A 14,582-nucleotide genomic window follows, 5' to 3' on the forward strand; every position below is an offset into this window, starting at 1 on the left:
TGTTCAAGCGCCGGGAAGATGTCTTGCGTTCCTCTCTGTAATATCCATCGAGTAGCTCGTTCAAGACATCTCCAGCGTCGTGAGTCGCGCCACAAAAAATGTGCTCCAATTTACGCTGTGAAGGTAGTGCAAAGCAAAGCTTTAAACGACACCCACACCAATTGTCCATGCGATGTCACTTGAATTTACACATGTCCCTCTAAAAAAGTGAACCCAGAGATTCAGCCAGAGTTACCAGGAACTCGCGAAGGCGGCGTTCCAAACGCAGCAGCAGCGTCGGCAGCGGACGCCGCCGCTGTAGCCCGGCCGTGAGTCGGGAGAGAAAACATAGAGGAGCGTCTTTCGAAGGGTGAGAGAGCGGAACCTAGCAATCCTGATGTGCTGGCTTGGGGCTACACCACCGCGTGACACAAGCGCAGGCACCGAAACAATTCGGCATGTGCGCTTAGTGATTCTCATTTATACCAATTTAAACTAGTTAGTTTAGTAGGTTTGAGAATTGCAAGAAAGCTCAGAAAACTTTTATAATTCGTACTTATCAGAAGCTGTTGCTACATTCGTATTTTGTAATACCTCGTAAAGCACAATCGAATTGTTAATCATCACTTTAAAAAGCGGAGTTCCGTGGCAAGCAGTGCGCAAAACGTAGCGCTTCTCTATCGGCCAGATGTCTCTATGGGGTTTTCACATTTTGTTTTCCCAACCTGCAAATGAATCCTTAACGTATGTTGGCCGTACGACCACTTAATTCCGTCGGGTGCGGGTTACCCTGGATGTGGTGTCTAACAAGTTAATAAAAGCCGTGCGAAGGCACCGCGCAGTGGACGCGAAGCTGCACCAAAACAGGCCCAAAAACAACCACCGCTGAAGCAGATGACAAAGTCGTACCACCGATGCCGCCTCCGGTGAGCACGCACTATCGCGCGGGGAACGCTGTGTGAATTCGCGGCGCCATATCAAGTGTGCTCCCTGAGTGAAGCTCTCCGCCAAACCCTTCCCCCGCAGCCGCCTCCGACGCGTTAAGAGTTTGTTGTCCCGCACGCCACGAAAGAACCGTTTGCTGGTTGAGCTAAGAAGCTTTGCTTGGAAAGGTTTGACAATGGTGCGAGGCACGCCGCCTAAACTTGCCGCGCGAGGCCCGAAGCGATGCTATCTTCAGCACCGCCGCTAACCAGTTGATGCTTGATGGGCCGCGAGTTCGTTAAAAAGGGTATTGTCCAGTGGCAGCATCGTTCGCCGCGACGTCATCATCGGCACACCGGGTCGTCGAACGCCAATGAGGGAAGGCCCCCAGCCGACGGCAGGTTTTGGTGCAAGATCCGAGAAATACCGAATACCGGTTTCACAACAGCACCCCCGATGCCAGACAATACTTCAGGAGGACGAGCGGCTCATCGCGGCGCAGCTGAAATGATGCGGGAAGGTAGCAACTGCATCTGTGTCTTGAGGAGGAGTTCCCCGAAGGGCTGCTTCCTTTCTCTGGCCTCCCCAATGAACCCAAAGAAGACCCGAACACAAGGCTCCTGCAGAAATGACGAACTCGAGAGAGGAACCATTGTCGAACTACACTCAATGCGGAAAGGGCCCTCTGGACACCCTTTGGGCTACCAGACCTAGATAACAAAAGATGAATCTAACTGCTAAAATTTACACCCTTTTAAAATGATTCGAAGCGCTCATGCCGTGGAAGAAGTTCAAAATGAGGCCTCAATTCCTGGTGTTAAAACAACTACAGCAGAACAAAACAATCATGAATGTGCTATAGGAGCTCTATGGGGCAGAAGAAAGGAATGAACGAAGAAACCAAAAGAAACTCGAAATGCATTCCCCTTTTTGCCCATGACCATTTTTCAAAGCTACTCAGCTACAACTGCCCTTACGAGGTGACCGAGGCAACGCAGCACAAAGTCTACGTCTGCGGGACCGATGTGATGGTACAACAAAACAAAGTATTACCTTTAATACGGCTCCTTGTTGAACAAACATTTCATACGTACACTTGCGAAAATGAAACCAGTGACGACATTGAAAACCCGAGATAATCGACAAGTTATCTAAAAGATAACCTACAGATCGCTAGATCACAGAGCTGGGCTACGCCAATCAACAATTATCTGTAGCACGCTACACTACAAAATTGTGTTGGGGTTTCCTTTACGCAAGACAACCAAACTGGTACACACAAATCTCTCAAAATGCGAACTGAACGTAAACACGCAGTACTAAATGCACCCACTTTCAGTGTTCATGTACAACAACATCCTATACTCCATCAGGGTGAGACAAAACGAACATTACACGCAGATTCCGCCTACCTTGCGCAGTGTTAAATTACGAACATTAACCACTTCTCCAACGAACAACACAAAATTTAAGCTTACCTCACCACGCTCTGTTCGATCACGAACAACGACTTCTGTAACGCCTAACAAAGGTCAAACTACGCAGTGTTAGATAACGCCCGTGAACCACTTCTCCAATCGAACTCACAAAATTTACGCGATTTCACTTGACGGCCTTGACGGAAACAAACGCCAGGCCTAAACCACGCCGCCTTCTGTGCAGTTGCCCCGTGCGTACCAAAGTGTTGCATTCCAAGGACGTAAGTAGCCCATGGCTCCCGTGGTGCGTTGTACGTTTATATGGAATTTAGTATGTTGCTTTCGCAGTATATTCCGTACACTAAACCCGGTATGGCGAAGAGAAGAGGGGCCGGAGGCCACTGTTCTGCAAAGCTGCTGCTACTTGTATGGATTTTTATTCATCCCATCTTTATATATTCTCCTCCTTCCGACCGACCCCCCCCCCCCCTTAACCGGGAATATGCACGCCCTATTCCCACAAACTCACAACCTCTTTTTCTACATCGTCCTGCCGAGAAGATGCAGGCGAATGTCCACAACTTCGGTCTTTTTGCGCAGCCTCCCTCGGGAAGCTGCATGAATCGACTGCATAAAATGTTGTGGCCAGACATCCCTGTTCGTAGGCCCGCTGATCCGTCACGTCCATTTCCCTCGAAACGCCGTTGTCGTAGGCAAGCTTCCCCGAGTTCAGTGCTGCTTCCTTTGCCGTACTTTCCTCTCCGTCCAGCATGTGCAGATGAAGCTCGCACAACTGCTTGGACAGCTCCTTTCCAAGTCCTGCACCGATTGTAAGCGTTGTTGGCGCCGACTGGAACGAAAGCAGCCGAGGTTCACCGGTCGTTTGCACGCTTTCTTGAGTGACCGGGATGATTCTGGTTAAGGCATAAAGTTGGCGTAGTTGGTTACCTGACTACATTTTACTAGCGAAAAATAGACACGGACGAAGAAGAAGTACACAGGACACTCGCTGGTAACCGCCGCTCAAGGATGCATTACCAAAGTGGTTCTAGCGAGACCATGTTAGACCGAAGCTAGGACAGCACTATGACGGGCAGGTAGTTGTGCTCGACTAGAGCTTCGAGCTCTGCACCATCCACCGTAACACGTGGTACAAATTCACCGTAGCACTTGAGGAGCTCGGCGTTAGTAGCAAAGAGCCCATTGTGAAAACGGAGGAGTTTCACGCTGTCGTCTTCGTCGTCGAGCATAATGCTTGCTTCAATTAGCAGTCTCCTCATGCAGGGTATTGGAACGGAAAGTTTTATATGGAGGCGCACCATCATTGCGCAGTTCGATATCGATCTTCCCCGTAACATTCGGAACCGTACGTTTCAGACGATTCCTCACTCCTCGCGGACCGAAGTGGCGGAATAGCGGAGACAGGACACCCTACGATTTCTGCGTAGAGATTCCCGAAGTTTCCACACAGGATTTCGCCACGAAATGACAAAACTGGTCGGGCGAAGAGAAGGAACGCAGGAGGTCACCTGTCCGCAGAAGTGCTGCTACTTCTTATTTGTAACTAACTTATTCGTCCTCTTTTTATACGCCTTAGTTGTGGAAGCTGACCCCGCTTTCAGATTCTCTCGGCTATTCCAGATATCCTATTTCGCGTAGTGTAGCCTCTTCCAAAAATGCTCTTGGTGAATAAGTGACAGTGACAAAGACTTGTTTGCTTGCAGGTTGATGAGCTTTTCCCAAGACGGGGCTTTATCCACGCTGGGCTACCTGAGCACTGGGGAGATCGTTGGCCTGGATGAAGCTGCTCCGGTCGGCGTCGCCTACATTGTAAGTGTGCCCACGGGATGTCTTCTTATCAGCAAAACCAGCCCGAGAAATCGTTCACATTTGAGCCGCTTTTGTCGAACTTGAAAAACCTAATTTATGCTCCTGAATTGTTGAAAAAAGATTTATTTTTGTATTTTTAAGAAAGTTCTTATTATTGCAATTTGGGCCACAAAGAGCCCGCTGAGGCACTTTGTCTGATCTAACAAAAGCCGTAAACGGGCAAACATTACGAGAAACCTTAGCACCCCTGTGCCTTTGGAGATAGTGATTGCGAACGAGTTCGTGCTAAATTGCTGCTCACACAAGGGCTCTGACCACGGCGAGAGAGCAAGAAAGGAGGGGAACGACGCTTCCTGGTGTGGCCAGGTAACGTCGTAAGCGTTTGTCCTAGTTTAACTAGTTCGAACTCGCCGTATCTGTACGCCAAAGGAGAAACTGCGTGGGCGCTGCGTACGTAATGTCACTGCGACGCACCGAAATGAATCGTTGCCGCTATTTTGTCCGTCAGGTTCCGCTACCCTCTCCTTCGCCGACGCAGTTACGGGGCTTCGCATTCCGCGTTGTTTTTTTTCGTGTGGTCGCTCGCCCGCACTCGCCGCAACGGGTGGTTACGATTCCTAAATTTAATCCGTGGTTACCGCCTGCATTGAACGCCGCGCGGCCTGCGGCGGCCGTAAAGAGGCGCGGGTAGCTCCGATCGCCTGGACTGCCTCGATGCACCCACGCCTCTGCCGTTCAAGAAAAAGAGAGAGAGAGACAAAAACATTTGTTAAAGACGGCAGTCTTTCATGTGCTACTTTAACAAATAAAGTTTGGTCTGTCTGTCTGTCTGTCTGTCTGTCTGTCTGTCTGTCTGTCTGTCTGTCTGTCTGTCTGTCTGTCTGTCTGTCTGTCTGTCTGTCTCTTGATTCAGCCGCCCAGCTTAAGTTAAGATGTTGAACGAAGCGTTTATATACCAACAGCCATTTGTAAAAACCTATGTGCGGTTGCAATGTTCATACATTTCAACATTGTGGAGCCAAAACCAAACATTGAAATTTTTTTTTTTGGGGGGGGGGGGAGGAGAACGAGTGGTTGAGGTTTGGCTTCGAGCTGCTCCCTCCGTCAGGATCCCGGTCTCTTCTGCTCCTATCCAGGCTTGAAGAACCAACTACGCCTGAACCCGCGAGGTGGAAGTGGTCAGAGCTGCCTCCCATAGCTCGAGGGTGTCTGTTGAGTTGGGTGCTGAGGGCTATATGATGGGGCACCTGGAGGTTCATTGGAGCAGGTTCGAGGGTTTCCGCACCTATTACATTGTCGCATTTTTCTGTAAACATTTGGGGTAGCGTTGTTTTGCTAGGAAAGCTGTTGGTTTGTATACTTAGCAGTACCTGAGCATCTGTGGCCATCAGACGCTTGTCAGGCCTGTGCAGAGAAGCTCGAGATTCTCTTTCGATAATGAGCATTTCTCCCAAGTTGTTGGGAAGGGTTTGAAAGGATTCGGGGCTGTGTGCTGTGCGGTTTCTAATTTCTCTCACATCTCTCTCCGCTCCGTCTTTTCATTTCGCATATTTGCGTCCGGAGTACAGATATTGCGGTGAGGGCAGCTGGCTCTTGTCCGCTCCAGTATTTTGACTCGCTTGGGCACTCGGCCGTCAATAAGGCCCCCTATTGCCTTCTTCGCATCGGTCACAATTTGAAGGCTTTCTTTTTGGCGCTCCTCATACCTTACGGCAAGGAGGAGAGCGCCGGTTTCAGCCTCCTCCTGTACAAGTATTTAGAGAAAGACGGTCTTTAATTCCTCCCCCTGGGTCTACGACAAGAGCGTTTTTTGTGTCGTAGAAGGCAGAGCCCTTGCATACGACGTTGGTGTCGTTTGTTAGCTGTTTTCTTATGAAGGAACCCTGCTTGCCGCTGCTGCTTGTGTAAAATGGGACCATGATTTCACCATTGGAAAGCACCCTCAGTTATTTCTTACGTCTGTTCTTAAGTAGTTGTCGTTAATCCAGCGTATTCGGTCCAGAGTGGGCTCCTCCGGAGCCCACTCTGGACCGAATAGCCGGGCCTGTGTTCGTTTTTAGATGCGGCGCATCTCTTGCTCTGAGGCATGTCCCTCCTGCGTCGTCGGCGGCGCCGTCCGTCCGCAGCCTTCCTCTGTTCGCCTCTCCCACAGCTGTGTGCAACCCTCTCACTCCGGCTCATTAGCATAACGACAGCTGGCGCGCTTGGTTGTGGCGCGCTTCGCTGCGTTAACGCTGCGTTAACAGCTGCTCCGGTGCGCATGTCCGAGCATGCGCGACTCTCCTCATCCGTATGTGATGGAAGGCATCCTACGCGTTCACAATACGTTTCACGCGATGTAGAGAATCAACCCAATGGAAACGCCAATTGAACCCCCAGATGCGCCGCATCACACCAGGGTTACCTCGCGGGGAGATGGAGGCAATTTTTGGAATCCTTCTTTGTGCGAAATGATGAGAGCTTCTCTGAATTCATCGAACGAGTTGGATATCCCCATGCTCTTTAGCTTTTCTTTGGCTGTGTAGAATACGGAAGTCAAACAGAGACTGGCGTGCCTCTAGGAACCCCACATTCGACAGCATCTTACCGTTCGTCAAAATGAAACTAGATTCACACACAAAAAATGAAATGATTATGTGGGCGGAAATTGCACCAAAACTTGTTATCCGTGTTCGTTTGAAAACGAGACCTATGTCTTTTACGAGTGCAGGTGCTTCCGGGAGTGTTGTTCGTGGGCACCGTGGCCATCCTGCTGTTCTGCTGCGGCCTCACCCCGTTCATCATCGCCAACACGGGATGGACGGCGCACCACGTCTTTGGCATCACCAGCTGCGAGGCCATCGTCGCCCTAGCGAACGTCTTCTTCGGAATGGTGAGTCCCCTCTATACGAACGTTACGGCGGGGATTCCAGCTACGGTCACCACAAAGAATGCATTCGCGATTCCCTGCGGTCACGTGGGCTTTTTAAAGCAAAGTTTTCTACCTACACCAGCCAACGGTTCTTTCGTGGTGTGTGGGACAAGAAACTGCCAACGCGGCTGCGGAGGCGGAGGGCGCTCTTCACACACGGAGCTCAGTGTAGGTGGTGCGGCGATAGGGCGCTATTGCCAAGCGTTCTCCGTGATCACCCCGGCTGGCGTGTCGGCGGGACCCTTCAGTCGGCTTTGTCGTATGCTTTAGCGACGGTGTTGGGCCTGATTTGGCGCAGCTTCGCGTCCATTGCGCGCTTACTTCGCACAGCTTAACTTGTTCGCCAGCCCATCCACGTTAACCCATACCCGACGGAATTAAGTGGTGGTACGGCAAACGTACGTTAAGGATTGGTTAGCTGGGCGGGAAAACAAAATGTAGAGACCACCTACAGACATCTGGCCACTAGAGCAACGCAACCTTTTGGGCACTGCTTGTCACGAATGAGGCTGCCTGTTCTAAATTGCTGAATACCAATTCGGTTGTGTTTTAACAGGTATTACAAAAGACGAAGGGAGCAACTGGTGCTGCTAAATAGCGAATTTAAACGTTCCGTCTGCTTTTTCGCAATTCTCAAACTTGCGGAACTATTTAGTTTAAATTTGTATAAATGGGAGTCACTCAGCTCACATGCCGGTTTGTTTTGGCGTCTGCGCTTGTGCCGCGCGCTGGTGTAGCCCCAAGCTAGCTCATCAGGATGGCTTGGTTCCGCTGTCTCACTTTGCAAAACACGCTCCTCTCTGTTTTACTTCTTCCGAAGCACGGCCGGGCTACAGCGGCTGCGTCCGCCACTCGAGCGCAGCCCCAACGCTGCTGCGTTCGGGACGGCGCCCCCGCCATTGCCACGTAATGGCTGCCAGAATCTCCTCTGGTTTTACTCTTTCTAGAGCCACGTGTGTGAATTCAAGTTACGTCGCATGTATAAATGTTGCTGGGGTCGCTCATAGCTTTGCTTTCCGATCACTTTCACAGCGTGGATTAGAGCCAATTTTTCGTCACTGCCGAATTATGTGGCAGGCCGTATGGATCATCGCCTGGCTATCAGCATGTTGTACACACGTCCTTAGGCATCTCCTGGAAAATAAAATACCGTAAACCTTCGGTACAACGCCATCGATTTATTCTACGTTTTTCAAAATGGCTACTGCAGTTTCACACGAGTAAACACCGTTACATTTAATGAAGCACCTCTTACAAGGAAGTCTCTTTTCTCTTCCGAGGGCATCGCTTCAACCATGTTTACTGTTTTACAAGAATTTCCTGCGACGGTTGCTCAGGAGGTAAACCCCTTAAACACACCAGCCAAGCGGGAGCTTTGAAGTTGAATGAGAAATCAATAGGTAACTACAGTCAAACTCGATCTAACTAAGACCGATCTTACGAATTTCTTGATCTAACGAAAAACGTTGGATTCCCCCGCAGGTGCTTATATGGCTCAATGCTTTTATGAACTCGACCTAACGAAAGATTCAGCCCCATTGCCGATTTAACCAAGTATTTGGATAAACAGCCACATTTAAGACAAGCCAAATGTTGAATGTATTTCCTTAGAACGACATGAAGATTATTGCGGCCACGTCAGAAAAAAACGACGCACCTAGTTTTGTTTTTACGTAGCTCTACAATATAAACTCAGCAGTGCCTTGGTCGCAGACCACGTTGTCCCGACCAGCTGGCTTACCACAATGCTGAAAGGAAAGGGCGTCATCATCCTTGCCAGTTCGCCTCGAATTGCATCGAGGAAAAGTAGCATTATGACCCCTCTACCTCGCCCCCCCCCCCCCCCCCCCCACGAGAAGTTGCAGGAAGCCCTGTTCATGTGATTCAGAGATATGAGAGCCAAGAATGTTCCGCTCAGGGGGGAAGCGGTACAACACAAAGCACTTTGTTTCGCGCGTCTGCTGGGGTTCGACGGCTTCGCACCAACCCCCGGCTGGCCTATTTTCACGGCGAACTTTAATGCAGTGCTAAACAATCGGCAGGCGAGCGCCTTGGCTACCCCAACTACGATGTCGTAGTAGCAGCTGGGATGCGACTCCCTTTAGACACTTGGTGCAGGTCTGGAGTCCCTTCTCCATCTCACAATCTGTCCCTTTGGACACTGAATGAATGGAATCAACTGCTTGAAACATGACAGTCCCGATTTTACGATGTTCTCGATTTAACGAAATACTTCGCGGTTCCTGGTGACTTTGTTAGATCAAGTTCTAACTGTAGTATAAGCGTATTTCTAAAGTCTTCAAGGCGCTTCAGTTCCCCTTTTCGTCAGTTCCCCTCGTGTGCGACGAGGCAACTGCAACCACTCGGGCTATGACAGTGCACCTGTACAATACCGGTGCAGGGGGATGGATCCTTTTGATGAATATTTTTTCTCTTCCATGTTCTGCGTCTAAGTCCCACGGCAAACAAATTGATTCTGTACTCCTTAAAACAGGCGGTTTTGCAATCAAATCGCTGAGCTCACTTATTACACCTATTACTTCTTCCAAGAAGCTGCAGCCCAACAAAAAAGAACACGACCATCTGCATTTCAAAACCACCCACCCCAACACGTATGGTCGACAGTTGATGTACGGGTATAAAAATATTTTCGTAGCCTCGCATTCTCCGAGCTACGTGCCAATGGGGCGGCACTCCAGGGGCCCTGCAACAGCCTGAAACGTAGCTGCCACTCCTTTCCAGTTTTTGGTTATGTAGCCGTGAAATAATAGAACAATTCATTCAGCTGCATGAGCATCATCATCATCAGCCTATCTACGCCCACTGACGTGCAAATACCTTTACCATTAATCTCCAATTATCCCGGTCCTGTGCTAACTGCGACCAATCTATCCTCGCAAACTTGTTCTCGCCTGCCCATCTAACTTTCTGCCGCCCCCTGCCAGGCTTGCCTTCTTTAGGGATCCACTCTGTTGCCCTTAATGACTAACGGTTATCTTAGCTTCGCATTACATGCCCTGCCCAAGACTATTTCTTCTTAATTTTTGCTAATATGTCCTGAACACGCGTTTGTTCATGACCCACTCCGCTCTCTTCTTGTCCCGTTATGCTAAACTCATCATCTTCCTTCCCATTGCTTCCTGAGTCGTCCTCAATTTAAGTTGAACTCTCTTAGCCAGCCAATGTGTTTCTGCCCTTTAGGTGAGTACCGGTAAGATGCAGCTGTCCTACACTTTCGTCTTCAGGAACAACGGTAGGCTGGCATTCATTATTTGATAATGCCTGCTGATTGCACTCAACCACATTGTTATTCTTCTAATTACGTTTGCTCATGGTTGAGATCCCGGGTCATAACTTGGCCTAAGTAGATATATTCGCTTACCACTTCAACTGCCTCGCCCCCTATCTCAAACTGCTGTGCTTTCCCGATGCTATTGATCATTACTTGAGTTTTCTGCATATTATTTTCACGCCCACGGTCCTACTCTGCTTCTCCAGTGTGACAAGCATACTTCGCAATTAGTCCCCCGAGTTACTTAGCAAAGCAACGTCATCAGGAAATCTGAGGTTACTGGGGCATTCTTCATTAACCCTTACGCCCACCAGTTCCCAATCCAATGTTCTGAATAATTCTTGTAAACATGCTGTGAATAACATTGGAAAGGTTATGTGCTTGTCCGACGCCCTTCTTTATAGGTATTTTGCTGCTCTTTATAGAGAACATTGTTAGCTGTGGACCCATTGTAAATATCCTCTAGTATTCTTACGTAATGCTCGTCTGCACGCTGGTTCCGCAATGCCTGAATGACTGCTGAGGTTTTAAACCGAGTCAAATGCGTTCTCATAACATATAAAGGCTATATATATGGTGGTTGGGTATACGCCGCGCACTTCTCTATGACTTGATTGGTCCTGTGAACATGGTCCTTTGTTAAATAGCCTTTACGAAACCCTGCTTGTTTATTAGGTTTACGGAAATCTAAGGTGGCGGAAATCAAGTTAGCGATTACCTTGTTAATTACCTTGTATACGACTGACAGTAAGCTGATCATCCTGTATTTGTTCAAGTTCTTCATGTCACCTTTCATATGGAGTAAGGCGATGTTCGCGTTCTTTTAAGATTCCGATACATTTGCGGCCATTAGGCATTGCGTATACAGGGTTGCCAGTTTAATAGTACAATTTACCTGCCATCCTTCAAAAGGTCTGCTGTTATCTGATCTTCAACAGGTGATTTGCCCTTTCGTATTTCTTTCTAACGCCTTCCTTACTTGTTGTCTACCTACACTGAACTACTTTCTCGCTCGGTATTATCCTAGATGTCCCGGCTACTGGGCAGATCTCTATAGAACTCCTCGGCTACTATAACTATTTCGTCCCTATTTGTGATGACATTGCCTTGCTTGTCTTTAAGTGCATACATCTGATATTTCTCCATGCCTATACGCCTCTTTACTGATTTCATCCTACCTCCGTTCTTTACAGCATGCTCGATTCTCTCCATAATATACTTCCGTATCTCAGCTGTCTTACCTTTATTAACTTCGAAACCGTCGCTGGTCCTATCCTGTCAACTACTGTGGTGATTGTCATGCTTTCCTGTTTCCCAATTAAATCTTCCGCCTCCTGGAAAGTTTACCAGCATCCTGCCTAGCCATCGTGCCCCAGACTGCTACGTAACACTTGTAATCATGCGTGTTAGATTGTCGCTGGCTTCCGGTGTCGTAAACTCTGCTTCCTCGGTAAGAGCTCGATATCGGTTCTGTAGCGCGATTCTGAATTCTACTTTACGTCTTACTGTTAACTCTTTGATCGGCTTCTTTCGTACTAGTTTGCTACGCTTCCTCCTCAAATCTAGCCTACATCGACATATTACCGTATGTTGGTCAATACACCTGACCCTTCCGGGCATTTCCACGTCATTCACAATGCCAGGGTTATCGCACAGTATAAAGCGAATTTCATTTTTATGGTCTTCATTCAGGCTTCTCCACATCCACTTCCGGCTCACCCGTTTGCAGAAGGTATTCATGATGTGTAGATTATTCCGTTTGGCGAACTCTACTGGTGGGTCCCCTCTGTTATTTCTGCAACCGAGATCACAGTTCCTCACTGCCTTGTCTACAGCCTGTTTCTTGCCTACTTTCGCAGCGAAGTCTCCGATAACTACAGTACACTGTGTTTTTACTTTAGCCATTGCCGATTCCACGTCATAATAGAAGCGTTCTACTTGCTAGTCGTCGTCGCTAGAAGTAGGCGCGTAGTCCTGCGCCACCTTGAGTTTGTACTTTTTATTAAGCCTAATTGCAAGACCGGCTACCCGTTCGTTAATTCTCAGCATTCGTCTATGTAGCCAACTATGCTTTTATTGACTAGAAATCCAACTCTCAGTTCTCTTCTGTCCACGAGGCAATGGTAACATAGGGGATGTCCATTTTTTCAGCACTAAGGCTTCACCCGTCTTCCTAACCTCACTAAGCCCTACGACATACTATTTAATGCCCTATAATTGCTCGGAGAACACCTCTAGACTCGCCTTGCTAGATAAAGTTCTCGTGTTAAACGTTACCACGTTCAGATTACAATAAGGTAACTAAGGTAATGTAACCCTCGCGAACGTAAGGTAACCTAACACTTTTTCTGCTTTGAAGTGTCCTTAAAAATTCCGAGAATTTTAGCGTTCTTGTGTGACGGGCACCACATTTAGCACCGCAACGTTCAGGTTCAATTTATCTGCGGTTGTCAATAACTGTGAATACCTTTTTTTATAAAAAACTGCACCAAAAGCAAAAAGACATAAAACACGTACGTATCTGCTGTGGCGTGCGAATCAAGACAGTTTTGTCATGTGCTGGCCTTAACTGTAGCCTGTAACTCTGCAGGTCTTTTGAGGATACGTTACGTTGGGATGCCTTCCCAGTTACCTTAGGATTATCTGCTAGTCCACCACGCGTTAATTATTGACAACTGCTGCTTCGTGCAGGTGCTATAACTTTCGAATGCGTGTGAAACGTGCTTCATTGCAAATCCCGGCGAGTTACGCTTTTGTGACCTATCATTTCTACTGTTCACTTTACAGTGCGAAGCTCCATTTCTGGTGGTTCCGTACCTGGAGCGCATGACTCGGTCCGAGCTTCACTGCCTTATGTCCACCGGCTTCGCCACTATCTCGGCTGCCCTCTTGCCAGCACTCCAACACCTGAATGTGAGCTGCACCATTCGTCATGGTTCCATGGTGCTAATATCTAAGCCTACAGGAAAACACTAAATATTTTCGGCCACAGGGACACGACAATAAGGGCCAAAACGTAAGGGTAACATAAACTCGGGTTACTTTTTTTTTAATGCAATATCATCAGATGCGAAGATACGTTGAGGGGGCATTCATGACATGATCAAAAACACGCGCATTCAATCTTTTTTTCTAAAATCTGAGAGAAGCTCATCAGGCGTCATATTCCCCGCTAATTAAAAGGATTACGATCATTATCCCTAGCACTGACCATGGCAGGTCATAACGCATTTTGCATGCACATGTAGCCATTTTCCGCAATAGCAGATGTGTCTAATAAAAATCGGTATCGTATCTACTTGCGCCACTGCAAATTTTGTCGAAAGCTGGCGGTGCTCACCCACGTCTGCAACAAAACACGCCCTCCACTATCACGCCTCTGGCCCTTCCACCTCGGTTATTCCGCGGCGGACAGACAGACAGACAGACAGACAGACAGACGGGTGGGCGGGTGGACGGGCCTCCGTCCCAGCTTGGCACTCGGCTCAGCTGGGCGATGTGCCTGGAGATGGGGCCGCATTGACAATTTGTTGACCTGACTGATACGATGGGAATTAAACGCTTTACACAACATTTTACATTACATTGCATAACAAAAAACGTATGCAATGAAAGAAAATACTGAAACAGAAAAGTCCTTATAGCTTCAAGTTAAGTGAGAGGTGCCCTGATGGCACACCTCAATAAATTAAGGTTCGACCTGGCAGCTGTCGTTTATTGTCACCCACCGATTAATTAGTCGCCGCGGCGCACGAATCCACTGCCTGCACGTTACGCGTGGCTACCAGAGCATGCAGAACATGTGACGATGAGTGGAGCATTGTTAATTCTCGCGCGATTAAAATTTCCGACGATGATGCAGAGACAAAGCTGACCTGCTCACCGACGTCTAATTCTCAGGTACAACCTCGTCCGCCCACCCAGGAGATACCCTAGCGTACGGTACAGCAACAGTGCTGCTCCCAAGCGATAATGAGCTGCAGGCCCTATGATTACTCTAGTCCTAAATGAGGGGCGCGATGCCACAACAGAGCGATCGCCTGTTCGTTGCAAATATCCCACACTTTGTGGCTTCTCTGTGCAACGTATAAAATTTCGAGAGACAGTTTTCGGCATCGCAATGCCAGCCGCCACACTAAAGCGGTGGCCTCTCCCCGCTCCAGCTCGAGGCGTGAGGTACGTGTGAATGGCCTCACGTGTGGAATTAAAAAGGTTAGCTCGTCTGGGA

The 14,582-nt window shown here is 48.5% G+C and overlaps 1 protein-coding gene across 1 annotated transcript in view; it reads left to right on the forward strand.

The window, feature by feature from the left end:
* LOC144167952 (uncharacterized) overlaps positions 1-14,582 on the forward strand; it is a 31,317-nt gene that overhangs the window by 15,379 nt on the left and 1,356 nt on the right. Inside the window, exons 5-7 of the mRNA XM_077697068.1 lie at positions 4,046-4,151; positions 6,862-7,023; positions 13,142-13,267. Of these exons, the coding sequence (XP_077553194.1) occupies positions 4,046-4,151; positions 6,862-7,023; positions 13,142-13,267 (394 nt within the window). The remainder of the gene's footprint in view (positions 1-4,045; positions 4,152-6,861; positions 7,024-13,141; positions 13,268-14,582) is intronic.

This window comes from Haemaphysalis longicornis, unplaced genomic scaffold (assembly GCF_048455015.1).
Source record: "Haemaphysalis longicornis isolate Haplotype H1 unplaced genomic scaffold, Haemaphysalis longicornis Haplotype H1 scaffold_2, whole genome shotgun sequence".
Lineage (NCBI taxonomy): Eukaryota > Metazoa > Arthropoda > Arachnida > Ixodida > Ixodidae > Haemaphysalis > Haemaphysalis longicornis.